General features: G+C 49.1%; 5 protein-coding genes across 5 annotated transcripts in view; 2 read left to right on the top strand and 3 right to left on the bottom strand.

Moving 5' to 3' along the window:
- Nucleotides 1-194: 194 nt before the first annotated feature.
- On the bottom strand, nt 195-3,885 carry BDV37DRAFT_30129 (uncharacterized protein). The gene is made up of 6 exons (XM_032090406.1): nt 3,524-3,885; nt 3,244-3,401; nt 3,071-3,164; nt 2,786-3,014; nt 443-2,733; nt 195-382 (listed from the first exon to the last, which is right to left on the bottom strand). Exons 1-6 carry the CDS (start codon nt 3,708-3,710, stop codon nt 318-320), a joined length of 3,024 nt encoding a protein of 1,007 aa, XP_031944589.1. The 5' UTR covers nt 3,711-3,885; the 3' UTR covers nt 195-317.
- Nucleotides 3,886-6,514: 2,629 nt separating this feature from the next.
- Nucleotides 6,515-9,060, top strand: rlmA (SRF-type transcription factor RlmA). Its single transcript, XM_032081175.1, has 3 exons — nt 6,515-6,724; nt 6,794-6,950; nt 7,017-9,060. The coding sequence occupies exons 1-3, from the start codon at nt 6,669-6,671 to the stop codon at nt 8,688-8,690; spliced, it is 1,887 nt and encodes a 628-aa protein (XP_031944588.1). The 5' UTR covers nt 6,515-6,668; the 3' UTR covers nt 8,691-9,060.
- Nucleotides 9,061-9,608: 548 nt separating this feature from the next.
- Nucleotides 9,609-10,128, top strand: BDV37DRAFT_241370 (uncharacterized protein). Its single transcript, XM_032081174.1, has one exon. It carries the CDS (start codon nt 9,677-9,679, stop codon nt 9,845-9,847), a length of 171 nt encoding a protein of 56 aa, XP_031944587.1. The 5' UTR covers nt 9,609-9,676; the 3' UTR covers nt 9,848-10,128.
- BDV37DRAFT_241368 (MDR family MFS transporter) lies at nt 10,006-12,801 on the bottom strand. Its single transcript, XM_032081173.1, has 5 exons — nt 11,989-12,801; nt 11,881-11,910; nt 11,510-11,820; nt 11,322-11,443; nt 10,006-11,270 (listed from the first exon to the last, which is right to left on the bottom strand). The coding sequence occupies exons 1-5, from the start codon at nt 12,280-12,282 to the stop codon at nt 10,162-10,164; spliced, it is 1,866 nt and encodes a 621-aa protein (XP_031944586.1). The 5' UTR covers nt 12,283-12,801; the 3' UTR covers nt 10,006-10,161.
- A 429-nt stretch (nt 12,802-13,230) lies between these two features.
- The window catches only part of BDV37DRAFT_269372 (uncharacterized protein), a gene marked incomplete at both ends in the record, with an annotated part of 2,856 nt that continues 1,020 nt past the window's right edge, over nt 13,231-15,066 (bottom strand). Inside the window, 3 exons of the mRNA XM_032084355.1 lie at nt 13,231-13,253; nt 13,311-14,145; nt 14,864-14,972. Of these exons, the coding sequence (XP_031944585.1) occupies nt 13,231-13,253; nt 13,311-14,145; nt 14,864-14,972 (967 nt within the window). The remainder of the gene's footprint in view (nt 13,254-13,310; nt 14,146-14,863; nt 14,973-15,066) is intronic.

Raw genomic sequence — 15,066 nt, 5'->3', positions numbered from 1 at the left:
ACAACATGAATATCCTTCCCTCGATGAACTAATAAGCCAGGGATGATGTTACAACAGAGTCGTCCGTTCATGGCGCGCGTCCGTCATCCTTCGCTATCAGAGCCTGTGCTCTTGTCATGTGAATCGGAATTTTATGGAGGCCAGACCCAAACGCGGGCAATCAAAAGAAAACAGAGCCTGCAACAGATATTGGAAATTGTCGAGGCCGTATAGAGATTAAACAGGTGGTACAAGGTATAGGAACAGATGATGTGCATCAAAAGACGAAAGATAAAAGTGACTGGTACTCAAGAATGAATAAAGGATTCAAGTATGAATTAAGCCATTTTGCCGGTCAGTTCGGCCACCCTGGCCTTGATCCGAGCCGCGCGAGCATCGAAGCCTTAATGATACAACATTAGTACAATGGACGACTGCTATTATGGAGGCTTGCGTTACTTACTTTCTTCTTCGCTTGTGTTGCCACCGTCGTCTTCGTTCATCCGCATATGCTCAAACTGGGCGGCTCTTTCGGCGGCATTTTTACGAATCTGTGCCCACCGATCATGGGAAGGATTGGCCTGAGAGGGAGGGCTAACTTCATCCTTGGCTTCAGCCGGTGCGCTGTCGACAGGTTCCTTCTCTGAGAACGTATCGGACACAGGCGAATCCTCTGGAACAAACGCCGGCTGCTCCACCAAAGGCCCTTGATCAAATCTCGAGAACTCACTATCGGCTGTGGTGCGTTCGTTGGTATTTACGCGTGAAAGGGCATCGTATTCGGCTTGCCGCTGGCTACTATGGTAGTCGCTGTTTGATGCGGAGACATGGGGTTCTGGCTGCACTCTTGCCTCTTGCTGAATCTTGGCCTCCGGCTGTTCAGGCTTCGGTGTTTCAGTAACAGGCTTGGGAGTAGCTGGAGCTTCGACCACAGGCTTCGGTGTTTCTGCGGTTGATACCCCAGGCACAGGCTTCTTCTTCAGGGTGGATGGACGGACAACCGGTTCTTGGGATGCCTTTGCCTTATCCTCCAGGGCAGCACGTGCAGCAGCCACAGCGGACCCCCCGGCACCCGTAGACTTCATTGGCGGTCTTGCTTCAGGTTCAGGCTTCCTCTTCGTTGTCCCAAACATACTCTTGATTCCCATAGTAGGAGGCTTCTTCTTTAATTTATTGGATGGATCCTCTGCTAAATCCGTGGACTTGCGAAGCGGCTCAGTGGCCGACTGTTCCACAGGAGCACTGGAACTATCTTTCCGACCACTGGCGTCTCGGTCACCAGTAAAGCTATCCTTCTGAGGTGTTGCGGGCGCTGGAGAGCTACGAACATCATCCTTGGGTAGAGGCGGGGGAGCCTGTCGGGTACTGGTACTGAGGGCTGGAGACAAAGGCGGGCTCAGATTTTCCCTTGAGGCCTCCTTTACTTCATCTACCGGAGCACCAGTTCCCGCAAGGCTATTCTCCATATAAGCGGCTTTGTACGCATTCTTGCCCTTGTCGTAGTTACTGGCCCATTTCAAAGCATGCGATGCTTCGTTCAAAATGGCCGGCTGCAGAGTCATAACAGAATTGGTCTTCGAGTAAGTGGTATCCCGAATATTGTTTCTAGATTGTGCGGACGCGGCTTCTTCTTGCTCCCGATGCTTTCTTTGAAGGGCGGCGGCGGCAGCCTGAATACGAGCATGCTGGTCAGGACCGATGCTGGTCTTACTTTGCGGTCCTTGGTTATCAGGCCGCTTGTAAGACTCCTCTACCGCGCTAACCTTTTTGGCTAAGGACTTGCGACGCCCGAGTCTCTTGCGCGTGGAAAACCCGAAGAAACCCTTCTTCTCGACGATATAAGCACCAGGCTCGGGCTCCGGTGCCGCGCCTTTAACCTGCTCCTCCAGGACAAGCCACTTCGTATTCTTGATGACAGTCTCGAGCAATGCACATCGCCCAAAGACTGCCTTTCGGGAAGCTGGTTCCTCCCCTGCCAAACTGCTAATCCACACCCACCAGAATGAGTCATCCAGATCAAGAGTGGTGATACTAGCCAATTCACCGGGGTCCACGGACGGCTCAGTATTCAAAGTACGCTTATGGGACTGCGAGCTTTGGCCTCGAATAGTATTGATGGGGGGCAATACCTTATCGGGAGGGAGCAGCACCGGTGCCACTGGACCTTTGAAGACGTTGTCATCACTGAAACCAGAAGACATGAAGTCTGCCCATGAGGGAGTTGTTGGACGACCGAGATCGCCTCCACCAGACTGAGGAACAGACCTCAGACCGCCACCGAACTCCTTTGACACCATGCTCGACGTTCTGTCGTCGTCAACATCCGTGGCCCCGAAACCTAGATCTTCAAACCTGGACCACGATGCTTCTCTGGTCGCGGAGGTTGGATCCGATTCAACCGATTGATTTGTAGACGAGATGCATTTCAGTACACGGAGACATTCATCCGTCAGCGCTTGGAGGGGGTCTTCGAAGCTAGCAAATTTCTGCAGGTGACTATCGCTGTCTCGATACTCGAAATTCTTTGCGCGGCGTAAAAGAGCAAAAGGGGTGGCAGACACAGTGTCGACAATCATGACAACTTTAGTGGTAGAGACTTGAAGAAGCGCTGGCGTCTCCGGCGGGTATTCCGTGGCTTGAAGCAATGTTTGCAAAGCAATGGGTAGGGTAGAGATACTGCTCATCCCGCGCGGCGAGTCAGGGGACAGCGAACGTAGGTATGCGAAGAACAAGTGGCTTGTCGCATCCGCGGCGCTACAAGGAGTTAACCAGCCATTACTTATCGTTTGGCGTCAGTACTACATACCTTGCCCAGTCCTTGTAGGCCGCTTCAAACCCATTGCCAGTGTCTGTATGTTCAAATGCCCACCACCCGGCATACCGAGAGAGTTTTCGTCCTCCCAGGCCGTTGGACTTCCCATGCGCCGCAATCGCGGTTAAAAGATCGAAGAAGTCGAAAATGATCTTAGACCTGGCATCTGAGTCAACGCTAATGGGGATGAACGTTGAGAATGCATCGCGGGCAAGCTGAGAATCTGTAATTTAATAAGCATACACCACCGCTATGCGTCGGAGACATCTGAATACGGACCTTGTTCACCAATTCTAAACAATTCGTAGGCGTCCCATGTGACAACTCCACCAGGAAGTCTGCTCCAGCACCACTTTAGTACACTACAGAGGACCTGAGATACCCGTGTAAGCGGAGACAATGGATACAAAGGTAATTGAGCCCGTCGCATAAGGGGTTCGGGGGTGGCTTACAATTGGGTCCGTCAGTCGGAGCTCTTGCGCCAAGGCATCTCCCTTAGGAGGCGAGCCTTTCGCCTGGGCTTGATTGAAGTAGTTGCGGATGAATGTACGTGCAGCGCTGGCGTCGGAGGCTGGCCGGAAGGGTAATAGTAGGAAAGGTGTTTGGAGACCTGTTGAGGACAAAGCGTGGCAATGATCAGCAACTTGAAGAATGCGCCTATCGCAAATTGTCGACGGAGGGGCATTGACGTCAGGGGGTACAGAAAAAAAAAAAAAAAGAAGGTAAACCTACCTCGGGCTTTCAACTCTTGCGTACAACCTCGCAGGAGATCCTGGACTTCTTCCGGAGACACTTCAGTTCGCTGCCACGCGTCGGTCCATTTTGGCTTGGGAGGGCCATTATTTTCTACCACAGGAGCTTTGGTCTTTTTGGGAGTATGAGAGTCCTTGATTCGAAAAACGCGGGCGAGAAACGGCATTTTCACCTTGCGCTTCTTGAACTCCTGAGGTGAAAGGTGCGACTAAGTATTAAGTTGGGGAAGTCGACCTTCTAAGGCACGGTCAAGAAGTGGCCGTCTTAAGACGAGTCGATTAGCGAATCTAAAGAGGAAGACTTCACGATTCCACGCTCGACCGTGTGAGTAGGCAACCGGCTGTAGATTAATAGGAGAAAAGCCGTATAAATAACAGGCTAAGGAAAATGAGGTGTAAAACCAAAAGGGAAAGACTTCTTAAGTTGATTCAATAGATTGGAGTCTAAGAAAGACAAAAAAAGAGAAAGAGAAATAAAAAAAATTAGACAAGAAGAGAAAAATAAAAATGAACTGAAATGGATCAAAAAAATAAAAGATCAATCGAATTAGTAGGAGGACATTCAGGTGGTCAGAGAATCGCCTGCAGCCCAGACGGGGCAGCACGTCTAGCGTGCAGCGATACTGTACTAATGGCAATAAGGCCACAATCGACCTACAGAGAATTTGGGAAATTGAATAGTAACGAGTGCAATCTCCACGTTTTTTTAAGCTTGGAATGTGGAGCTGGTAAGACCGACGGGCAGAATGAATCGGAGTAAAACAAAATTAATAACGGCGAAAAAAAAAAAGAAGAAGAAGATATAATGGGAGGAAGAGAAGGAGAGGGACAGGAGAGAAGAAAAAGGAAAAAGCGATGAGGTAGAAGAGGTTGATTGGAAAGGACGATTGATGATGAGGATCTACTGTGTTGCTCGTTTCAGGGGTGAAATAATAATACCCCCCGAGCCCATTGCTCTATCCATGGTTCAGTCGCCCTCCATCGACGCCAATTAATTGGCTTGGAATCCAAGAGGACCAGACGAACGCCGGTTCATTCATTGTTCACGATCCGCTACCCAAAGTTTTTTTTTTTTTTTCTTTTCCCATACCTTCAAAACCTTCCTAGAAAGGATGAACCAGGAAGAGTTCGACGCCAGTTTTGAGGATATGGAAAGAAATGGCCTGGTGTTAATTAAATTCTCCCCTCCTTCTTGAAACCTGGTGGCCAGGATGATGCCATGCTAAAATTTAAGGTATCAGGGTCGAGCAAAAAGAGGTTAGGCAGAATACCGTATCATACCATGGAGTCGGATCCATACAGTAAGTCGGTAGTAACCTCTTTCGTACCCAACCATGAACAGAGAATTTGCGTCCATGTCGGTCGCTCCAGTTAGGTAGAATTCATGATGTATATTAGGTATGGAGTAGATCTATAACCAATCAATCAACCGTATCCAGAGATGGACACTGCATATGTACGTTTAGTAGGGGCGCATGACTCGACTTGGTTGTATGACAACTGTTCCCTGCTTATCAACGTCGTCGACATACATCCGACGTATCTCATCAAGAGCAAAATACACCAAAGAAAAACAACACGACTCCGTAGAATCAGAATCAAATACCATTACCCAATTCTTCGTCTCACATCGATGCCTGGCTTTTTGCCTTGACACCAGAATATGCGAGGCGACAGATCAAATCCATGGAGTTGATCATCGTGACTGGTCATGGAAGACGGTCCAATCAACGGGTAAAGGGGTTCAGCTGGAGCGATTCTGCCAGTTCAACCCAATGATCCGTTATCCACCACCCTGATAAAGCAGCGGGCCCTTGACCGCCTAGTCCGACGAAGGCCGAAGGAACGCGGCTGCAAATTTGAAAGTCTGGACCCGTGTCGAGTTTAAGGGACTAAACTGGTTAGGTAATTGGATAACATCTGCCTCAGGCATGTATCTTGATGCCTCCATCCTTGTGCAGGCGGTCAAGCCCATAGCTGGCACCACCGGCTAGTCTAACTACTTAGTCTTTAGGCTTGCTTTGGAGAGGGTCAATGCGAGCTCAAGATGGCCTTCTTATTAGCGGGGATGATCATAAAGTACAGCATGATGAGAGCGGACAAAATCGACTTCATGAAATCGTTACTGGCACGCCACCCTTGGAGTTGTCAACGTGAGATGGACCTGATTAGTGAAACCCGGACGTAACTCTACTCTCGGTAGGACAGCAACCTCATTGGATTGTATTGAGAATGGTGATAAGCCAGAACAGCGCATCCGAAGAGTGAACTAAGGTTTCATCGGGACCAGGAGATATCGATCAAAAAACCTGGACCACAAGGAGGCGGAGTGATCGGTATATGTACCTAGTGGTTGGGGTTCATGGAGCAGTCAGCAACGGATCTATAAATAGCCCGGGCGGCGGTTAGAAGCTCGCCAACGGCGGCTGCCCGTAGCCGCCGACAGGTCCAGTGATTAAGAAGTTTCCCACAGTCGATGTCTATCTTTAGAATCTTCTGCATCACCCGCGTGTCGCCGCTCCAACCATCCAGCCTTTCTCATCCATCCATCCTTCGTATCCCATCCCAGAATTGACTTTGGCTCATCTTATCTGTTGTTCTGTCTCTCGTTTTCACCTTGGTGACCTGAGGTTCCTCTAGTCCCTGCCTGCATAAGGGGGTCCCTTGTTCTTCCTCCGACCGGTAAGACGCCGTCGCCTTTACGCGCTCCGTTGGTTCATCCCTCCAAATAGCGCTGTGCCAATCTCACCCCTCTTGTCTATCTGTACCCTCGCATTCTTTTTCATCTGCTTCTTTGTCCCCACTTCTTTTGGGAGAGATTGAAACGTTTTGTTTATAGCCTTTCGTTATTTTTGTTATTCTTTTTTAATCTTCCTGTCTTTTAAAATTAAAAAGAAAATTAAGGGGGGGAAATCTAAGAAAGGAGCCTAGCAAACACAGTCGTTTATTCCACCGCGCTCTGGATTCTTTTTTTTTTTTTTTTTTTGGGCGCTTCCCTGGGTTTCAACTCGCGCCACTAATTCATACAAAGACGCATAACCTCACGTCTACTCGCTATTGATCCTGCCTTCGGTGTTTCACCTACGCCCTTTACCCTTGTGTGATACGCTCACACTGTATACCTCATGGGTCGGCGAAAGATCGAGATCAAGGCGATCAAGGATGATCGCAACCGTTCAGTGTAAGTCCCATGCCTATGCTTTCTCGCTGCGTGGAATTTAAGGAGCTAACATGATGCCCTGGTCTTTAGTACTTTTCTGAAACGGAAGGGTGGTCTTTTTAAGAAGGCACATGAGCTTGCGGTGCTATGTTCAGTAGATGTTGCTGTCATTATATTCGGTCACAACAAGAAGCTATATGAATTCTCATCATGTGATATGCGCGAGACCTTGGGTCGTTATCAATATGTTCGTCTCTCTCTCCAACTGTATTATGCCGAGTCATCGTATTAACATGGCATACTTTGCCTTTAGTTCGGCCCGCCACACGAGCATAAAGGCCCTGAGGACTTCAACGGCCGGCGCGATGATGACGACGATGAAGACGAGACCACACCTGCCCCTGAAGAAATGCATCCAACACCACCGCAAAATAACCCACCGATGATACCCACTCATCTCCCCAGTCATCCCGGCTTCCAACATGTTAATCATGCGCCTTCCGCGTCCCCTCCCATTGGCAATGGATTGCCGTTTGATCCGCGTCACGGTACCCCTCAACCTCAAGGACTTTCAAGACCATCCTCCAGGAATCATGTTCGCAGAGTCAGCTCCAATATCGGTACACAGCAACATCATGCCACACCACCGCCACCTCAGAATGGATTTGCCTATATGGCTAACCCTTCCGTGTATAATCCGAATGCCCACCATGCTTTAGGTCAACAACCCCGACCCGGTCAGTTTGCACACTTTGGCCCTCCGCACGGCGTACATCATGCAGCCCCGCATCATCAGCATCAGCCTATGCCGCCGCAATCCATACCGCCGCACACAATGCCGCCCCAGGCCATTCCACCGCATATTCAACAGCACCCCCAGCATCCGCATATCCTTGCACAGCAAACACCTCCAATGGGTTTATCACAACCACCCCATCCGCAAATGTCCCAGGTCGCCCAGGCATTTATGCCGGAACAGGGAAGGAGTTCCATGCCGCCCGCGTTCCCGTCGGAGCAACAGCAGCAGCAGCAGCAACAACAACCCACGCAACAACAACAACAGCGAACGGTATCGCTTCCCGAGGCTCCTCCAGCGGACCAGATGCCTGGATCGATGAAAGGCGAAGACAGTCAGTCGCCGCCGCAGCAAAGGTCGATATCATCAAAATCACGTAGTATCTTTACGCCGATTGATGATCGTGGTTCTGTCTTGGCTCGTCACTTTGGAGTCGGTCCACCTACGTCGCCGCGCAGTGAGAACTTACACGTGAAGCTTGAATCTTCACATAACGAATCTAAGGACAAAAAGGGACTCAGCCAACCAGTGGCGCCTCCACCTCCACCACGAGCCGCGACTGAAGCGCCTCGTCCTCAGCCGGTGCCTGAGATCAAGCCTCCTGTTCGGACGAACAGCGGTCAGTTAAATACGAAACGTCCACAGCTAAAGGTGCAAATACCCAGCGAGAATTCGGATCGGGGCAGCGCAACAGCAGATTCATCCTCCCGCGATTCCGCAGGGAATAAGACACTTACACCAGCGAAAGCTAATCCTGACGGCAACCATTCCGGTGTAGTGCTACCTCCGCCTTCGCCTTCTGCCGGTGCAATTCTCAGTGCAGGCGCTCAGGGACCACCGAATCCATTTGCCCGGCCACCTCCCCCTAGCACCGCTGCTCCGAATAACAATGCATATAGTAGTAACAACAGCGGCGGCGGCAATAACAACAATATAGACACTCCGATATCTGCACTTCCTAGCCGCTTCGTGTCAGATGCGCTTCTTCCTTCTCCATCTAGTTTCTTCCCTGAATGGGGGTTTGGCCGGTCTGGTCCGGACAGTAATATGCTTCCTAGTCCTCTGACCTTTCCCACTCCCGCCGTTCAAACAGGCCCCAGCTTTGCGCGAGAAGACGATCAAGAAAAGAAGCGCAAGAGCCCTGATAGTGGACCAAACGCGGAAGGGGCAACGAAAAAGGCAAAGACATAGCCTCCCTTGTTGTCTATATTGATGATTGCGGTCTTGTTCTTTCTTTCACTGTCTCAACTATGGCATCGTGTGGCGTTAAGGAAGGTATTAATACCTAATCGGGTGAGCGAGTTGGATATGTCTCTTTTGTTTATTGGATATCCTTTCCCCTTTCCAGTCCTCTCTACTTTCGCCGTGGCTTCCGCTTCCTTTCCACTGTTATACCCCTTCCTTTTGCCGTTGGATCTTATTGGCAACCCTGCCTTAAGCGCTTGTTTTCGAAAAGCTCTTTCCGCATGAGATTCTCAGTCTCTCTCTTTCCCATCTCTTGACCAGGACAGAACAACCTTTTGCTTTCTTTCAATAATCACTTGGGGATGGCGTTTCAGTTTTTTTTTTTTTTTTTTTTTTTTTTTTTTTTTTTTTTTTTTTTTTTTCTAAATTCGGTAATGTATATAAGGATGTTTGAATAGGAATAAAAATCTGGAACACGATATTTCTTTCGGCCAAGTGGGATATTGTGTATTCTCTGGTGGGTTCAACTGCCATATACGTCTCTTTTATACGCAGTAGAACGACCAAGAAAAGCTAAGCGACTTGCTCCATCTATGCTACGGTGGATCATCCGAGTTAAACCTAAAGCCCGGTACCAATTGAACAGAACTGGAATCTACGATCGACTGCCTAAACCGGCGTACACGGACGTCATTGCCGATAAAGTTCAGATTAAGTTTGCGGTCCCAAACAATGAGCAGCGATACATCAACTTGGCACAAACCAAGTACACATATACCTCATTTGTACTTGAATCGAAAATAGTAGCAAGATGCAAGGTGTACAACTTTACTAAGTATAAATAGTGGTAACTAACTAACTAGTTAACTACTCACTGAACAATCAGATTGCGTGTAACTAACATGGAATAAGGTTATCCGAAAGCCTCCGGTTGCGAAGCAGTGATGTCATTCCTAGGAGCTTCTGCGGTACTACATAGGTAAGGTAAGAGGATGATCATTAGCTTTGGTTGGTCTTATTATGTGAAAAACGTGCGGAGCAAATTCTTTTCTTCAAACTTGATTATACTCTTCGATGGCATTCTCTGCGCTGTATCTGTATGTGCATGTACAGTACGTATTTACTCCAGTTCATCATGTTCCAATCCAATATACACTATTTGAGCAACTCCAGCCATTAAGCCTCCTTGTTGAAGTGGGTATAGCAAGACATTAAGATAAACCGAAAGGCGAAAACAGAAAACCAGCAAACTTTTTTCCACGGTCTGACATGCTCATAATACCCGCCAGGAGTATCAGCAACTCCGATTATTTTGAGGATAGGGGGGTTGGGGGGGGGGGGGCGACAGTATTGAAAGAAAAGTGAGAAGGGTCTATTATGCGTGTAGACTGTAGCGTGTAGGTTTATGGGAAGTAAGAAAGGGAGGGGATGGGGGATGACCCGTTGGCGTAGAAGGGATGAGATGACTAGGGGGGTTTTAAACGGTCTCCTTCGATTCGGGCTGAATCTCGCCTCTTTGCGCGGCGAGGATCTCTTGTCTTGCGCGCTCTTGCTCCGCTAGTCCCGTCTTGGTGAAGGTGTGTGCCTTGCTGAGCTCGACGGGTCGGATGAATAGACTGACGAGTAGCCCGAAGCCGATGATGGCCGTGTAGAAGATCCACATCCGGCTCAGGGTGAAGGTGTATGCTTTCAGGACGACGCTCTGCTGGGCTTTTGGGAGCGCTTTTATGAGGTCGCCCTGGGAGCCGGAGAAGGAGGAGGCGAGCGCGGTGGCTTTCTCGGACCCGATCGCGGCTGAGATCTTGGGCATTTGCTGCTGGAGGACATTTTGATACACGACGGTACCGAGGACGATGGACATGGCAGCGGAGGTTTGGCGGAGGAAGCCGAATGTAGCGGTTCCGGCGGCGACGTCGCCACGGTGGATGTTAGCCTGGAGGGCAACGAGGGGCGCTTGGAAAATGGGGCCGGAGCCAAAGCCGGCGATTAGTTGGTAGATGATGATACGAGGCCACGAGGCGTAGTATTTCAAGTTAATGAGGAGCCCGTATCCGAGGGTCATGAAGAATAATCCACCCACGATAAGCTCGTGGTAACGGCCGGTCTTTTTAATGATGAAGCCAGTGATTGCGGAAGTCAAGGACAGGCTGAGAACGTTCGGAAGCACGTAGACACCGCTCATAATAGGATTGGCGAGGAGCACAGTCTGGAAATAGAGCGGGAGGTAGAAGGAGCCAGCGATAAACACGAAACTGTGGCAGAAGCAGACAAAAAGGACCAGGGCGTTGTGCCAATTCGTGAAGAGACGGATCGGTATAACGGGGTATTTTGCGACCTTCCATTCAACCATCATGGCGATAGCCCACGCCACTACTCCAAAGACGATGAGACAGATGACGGTGGCCGAGTCCCAAGGGTAAGTGATGCCACCGTACTCCAGGCCAAACAAGAACATGAGTGTTCCTCCCATGATCAAGACAACACCTATCCAATCAATAGATTTTAGACCAGCTAGAAGCGGAGTTTTTTCAGCCTCAATCTTGAGGAACAGGACGAGGATAACAAAAGAAACGCCTCCAATGGGTACTAGTCAGACATGTTAGCATAGTCCGGTCTACTGCCCGCCGTTTTCCTTACAATTCAGATAGAAGCACCAACGCCAAGTAACGTTGGTGGTGAAGGCGCCTCCAATGATGGGGCCTAGAGCACCTGCAATTGCCCACGTAGAACCAAAAAGACCGTAGTACAGCGGCCGTTCTCTAAAGCAGAAATGAGTTAGCAACCCTCCATCAAAAGGAAGAAAGCATATAGAGGACATGACTTACCGGACACTGAACAAATCAGAGACGGAGATATTCACCAGCACGATGATACCACCGCCTCCAACACCTTGAATAGCTCTGCCCACCAGAATCATCGGCAGATTAATAGCCAACGCGCAGATCAAACTACCTACGAGGAAAGTAAAATTGGCTAGCAACAGGATCCGTTTTCTGCCCCAAATATCACTAATTTTACCCCAGAGGGGCACTGCGGCGGCATTGGCAAGCATATACGACGAAGCCATCCATGAATATCCACTCTCTGATGCATTGAAATGAGAGGCCATTGTTGGCAGGGCCGTGGAAATAATTGTCTATACCAGTCTGTAAACATCCGAACTATGACGACAGATGCGAGCGATCCAGACACTTACCATATCTAAAGCTGCTAAGAACAGAACCAACTATAGGTTTCAGCATGGTTAGCCGGGATTTGATCAAAGATGCACTTCAGGAGGAGAAAAGCAAAAGCCCGTTCTTACACAAAGCGCCGCCATGACAACAATAATCTTCTTCTTTCCCAGTTTTTGCGCCTGGGAAGGCACTCGTTCCAGCGAAGCGCCATTTGCCTCTTTTTCCACCGTTCCATCACCGTTGGCCTCATCCAAATGCTTTTCCTCTGAAGATTGACGATGGTTATTCGAAGTGTCGGTGTCCGCCAAGCTGGGGTTCAATTCCGCCGGGGCTATTTTGTCGTCCGTCACAATCTGACCATTGCTGGGCGTGTGGGTATCATGTTGATCCCGGTCATCACTGGGATGAGAAAGCGCCGTCATTCTTCGCGATGCAAGAATGCACGGCCCGTCAAGAATGAGATTAATTCAGACTTGGCCTGACTTGACTTGGTTTGACAGGGGAGGATTTGGACGCCCCGTTGAGGAGAAAGGGACCAAGAATGCGCCCAATCCGTTGTGGCGGGCAGATCCGACGTTGAAAGACCGAGTGACTCAGGGTTAGTAAAAGATCGACGTAAAGAACGAGGAAAGAAAAGCCACAGAACAACGAGGCGAAAAGGGAAAACTCTGGGGCAGTCGCTGGATGGATTTCCACTGGTGGTTGCTAAGGCATTTCGGCGTGAAGGAGCCAACCAAAGGGAGCGAGGATGTGGTCGAGACTTATAAATGCGATGTAAGTATCTATAACTTTGACTAACTAAATTGTCGGCCTTTCGGAAGATGCCGAGTCTGTCGGACTTAAAAAGATTTCAAGGACCGATTCGCCGAGGCATGCAAAGGCACAGAGATGAAGATGTACGGAGTACATGAATGGTAGTGTTTTCTTTGGGGGATCAGAGATTCTAATTTTCAACTGTCTTCTGATTTATTTCTTATTTTGCCCCTAACAGAAAAATTCTTGGTACGGTTAGTATGCAAGTGGGAGAATTTTCCTTGCCACATGGACCTAAGTGACATGCATCCCAACAAGGTTTAGGGGAGTTTTTCTATCTATTACCAAATCAATTGCCAACAGGTCCGTATTCTGATCATGAGACACTGCAATCTATAGTACAGGTCAATGCAGCCTTTAAACACAAAACAATTACTACCTTGAGTAGGCAGCTTGCAAGTCCACCGAATACACTTTGTATACCACTTTTTGCTGGATCGCCCGGTGCTTGAATTATGATGCTCCATAAACAGGGTATAATGATAAAACACGAAAAAAAAAAGAAAAAAGAAAAAAAAGATCAAAGCAGAGATGCACAAGAACTCCTTATCTACCGCCTAGTCCTGTAGTTGCAGGATTTCTGTAGCCATTGTGTCAGCGACTGGTCAAGGGAGGAGGAACACCGCAATTCCCTTACCAGTTAAGAACTCCTCAAAGCTCACAGTAATGTAACCATCGCGGTCATCGTCATACCGCTTGAACACGTCCGTCATACGTCTCAGACTGATACACGCCTGTACAAACAGGTCGAAGCTCATTCCCGTATTCCCCAGGTGAGCAGGTCCATTCATCTGCCGTCCCTTGCTTTCAAACGTGGTGAAAAGCACCGTCACAAACGGTTTGCTTAGTCGGTATCCGAATGCGAGAAGTGCGTTCTCGAACTCCTGAAGGCTGATGCGCCCGCTACGGTCGGCATCGAATCGATCGAAAAGCTCCCGCCACGCGGCAAGGTAGCGCCATAGCGATACAAACTCGTCGAACGAGATCGTTCCAGAGCTATTCCGGTCAAACATGCGGATCATCATCTTCACGGTCTTAGGGTGAAACGAAGTGAAATCACCATTCACCAGAGCGGAGCCCAGCTCCATCTCCGTCAGTGAACCGGTGTGGGATGAGTTGGCGGCGCGAAACAGTGGGAAGAGCTGTTGCGGATCGTCATCCGGGACCGACAACGGAGGCGGATTTGGAGACCGTGGGGGCCGGGACGAGGGCTGGGGCCGATTGCGCACAGGCTGGGACGGAGGTGGCCCAAATCCATAGTTCTGTGGAGGTGGTGATGGGTGCAGTGGATGAGTCCGCTGTTGGTGTTGGTTTGCAACCGGCGCGGGCAATGGCTTGTTCATGTGCGCACTCGTAACAGGAACGCGAGGCGGGACTCCACTACTAGTAGAAGAGGGGTTGGGGGATGGCCGAGACGGTTTACTCTGGTGATGCTGAGGGCCAGTTTGCATCGCACCGATCATCTGAGCTACCTGGCGTTTATTTTCGTCAGTTATGGAGGGGTCGATCAGGGAAACCAAAACACTCGGTCGGTACCTGTTCGGGCTCTGCATGTCTGGTCCATTTTATGCAACATTAGCGATCCATGGCGCATCATGAAAATCACTTGCGAACTCAACTTACGCTGGCAACGCATCTGGGTTGTAAGATTGGTTGTACGCCATGGTGTAGTCTATCGATGCCTGTCCGGCTGACGTAACGGATGTTGGTATTTAAGGAAATGAGGTTGAGGGGGTGTCTGACGCGGGAAACTTGGTCAGGAGTTTCAGGAGGGAGTTAGTGTTGGCGTTAGCATATGCTTCTTCGCAGTCAAAAGCGGAGCGCGTGGGGCACTGGTTCGAAAAGCTGATTGCCAAGAGTCTTAATATGTTGAATCAAAGGGGGGCGATCAGTGTATACGAATACGCGGTGGCAGAGAAAAGATCACCAAACTAACGGGGAGGAATTTGGGCATCCAAATGGGATCAAATGAGGCTTTTTTGAAAGAAAGATTCGCCTCAGCCCTATCCCACTCTCTGATTCATTTGTTTGTCCTGATTGAGTATGGTTCTCGGGTTCTCCTCAATCCCCGGTGGAGCTAATGTGAGTCTGTATCTATATTTATCTTTTCCCACAGTTTTATGGTTTGGTTAACTTATTTCTTCGTCTAATTTAAAATTATATTACCTATATTATCCTTCATTCCCCAACCAACTCCTTGATTTCTGGAGATTGCTCTTGAAGAATCTCTATGATCTCCTTCCATGCCTTGACCTGGAATTCCTTTCCTTCCGTTCCCGTTGTCAGCGCGGTAGATTCGCTGTCCTTGTTAGCATGTAATAATAGAATCTAACCGAAGACCGAAGAAATAAAAAAAAAAAAAAAAAAAAAAAAAAAAAAAAAAAAAAAAAAAA

The sequence above is a fragment of the Aspergillus pseudonomiae genome (assembly GCF_009193645.1).
Source record: "Aspergillus pseudonomiae strain CBS 119388 unplaced genomic scaffold BDV37scaffold_12, whole genome shotgun sequence".
NCBI classification, from domain to species: domain Eukaryota; kingdom Fungi; phylum Ascomycota; class Eurotiomycetes; order Eurotiales; family Aspergillaceae; genus Aspergillus; species Aspergillus pseudonomiae.
Note: the sequence above shows the minus strand (reverse complement) of the source record. Positions and strands in the feature narration are given on the sequence as shown.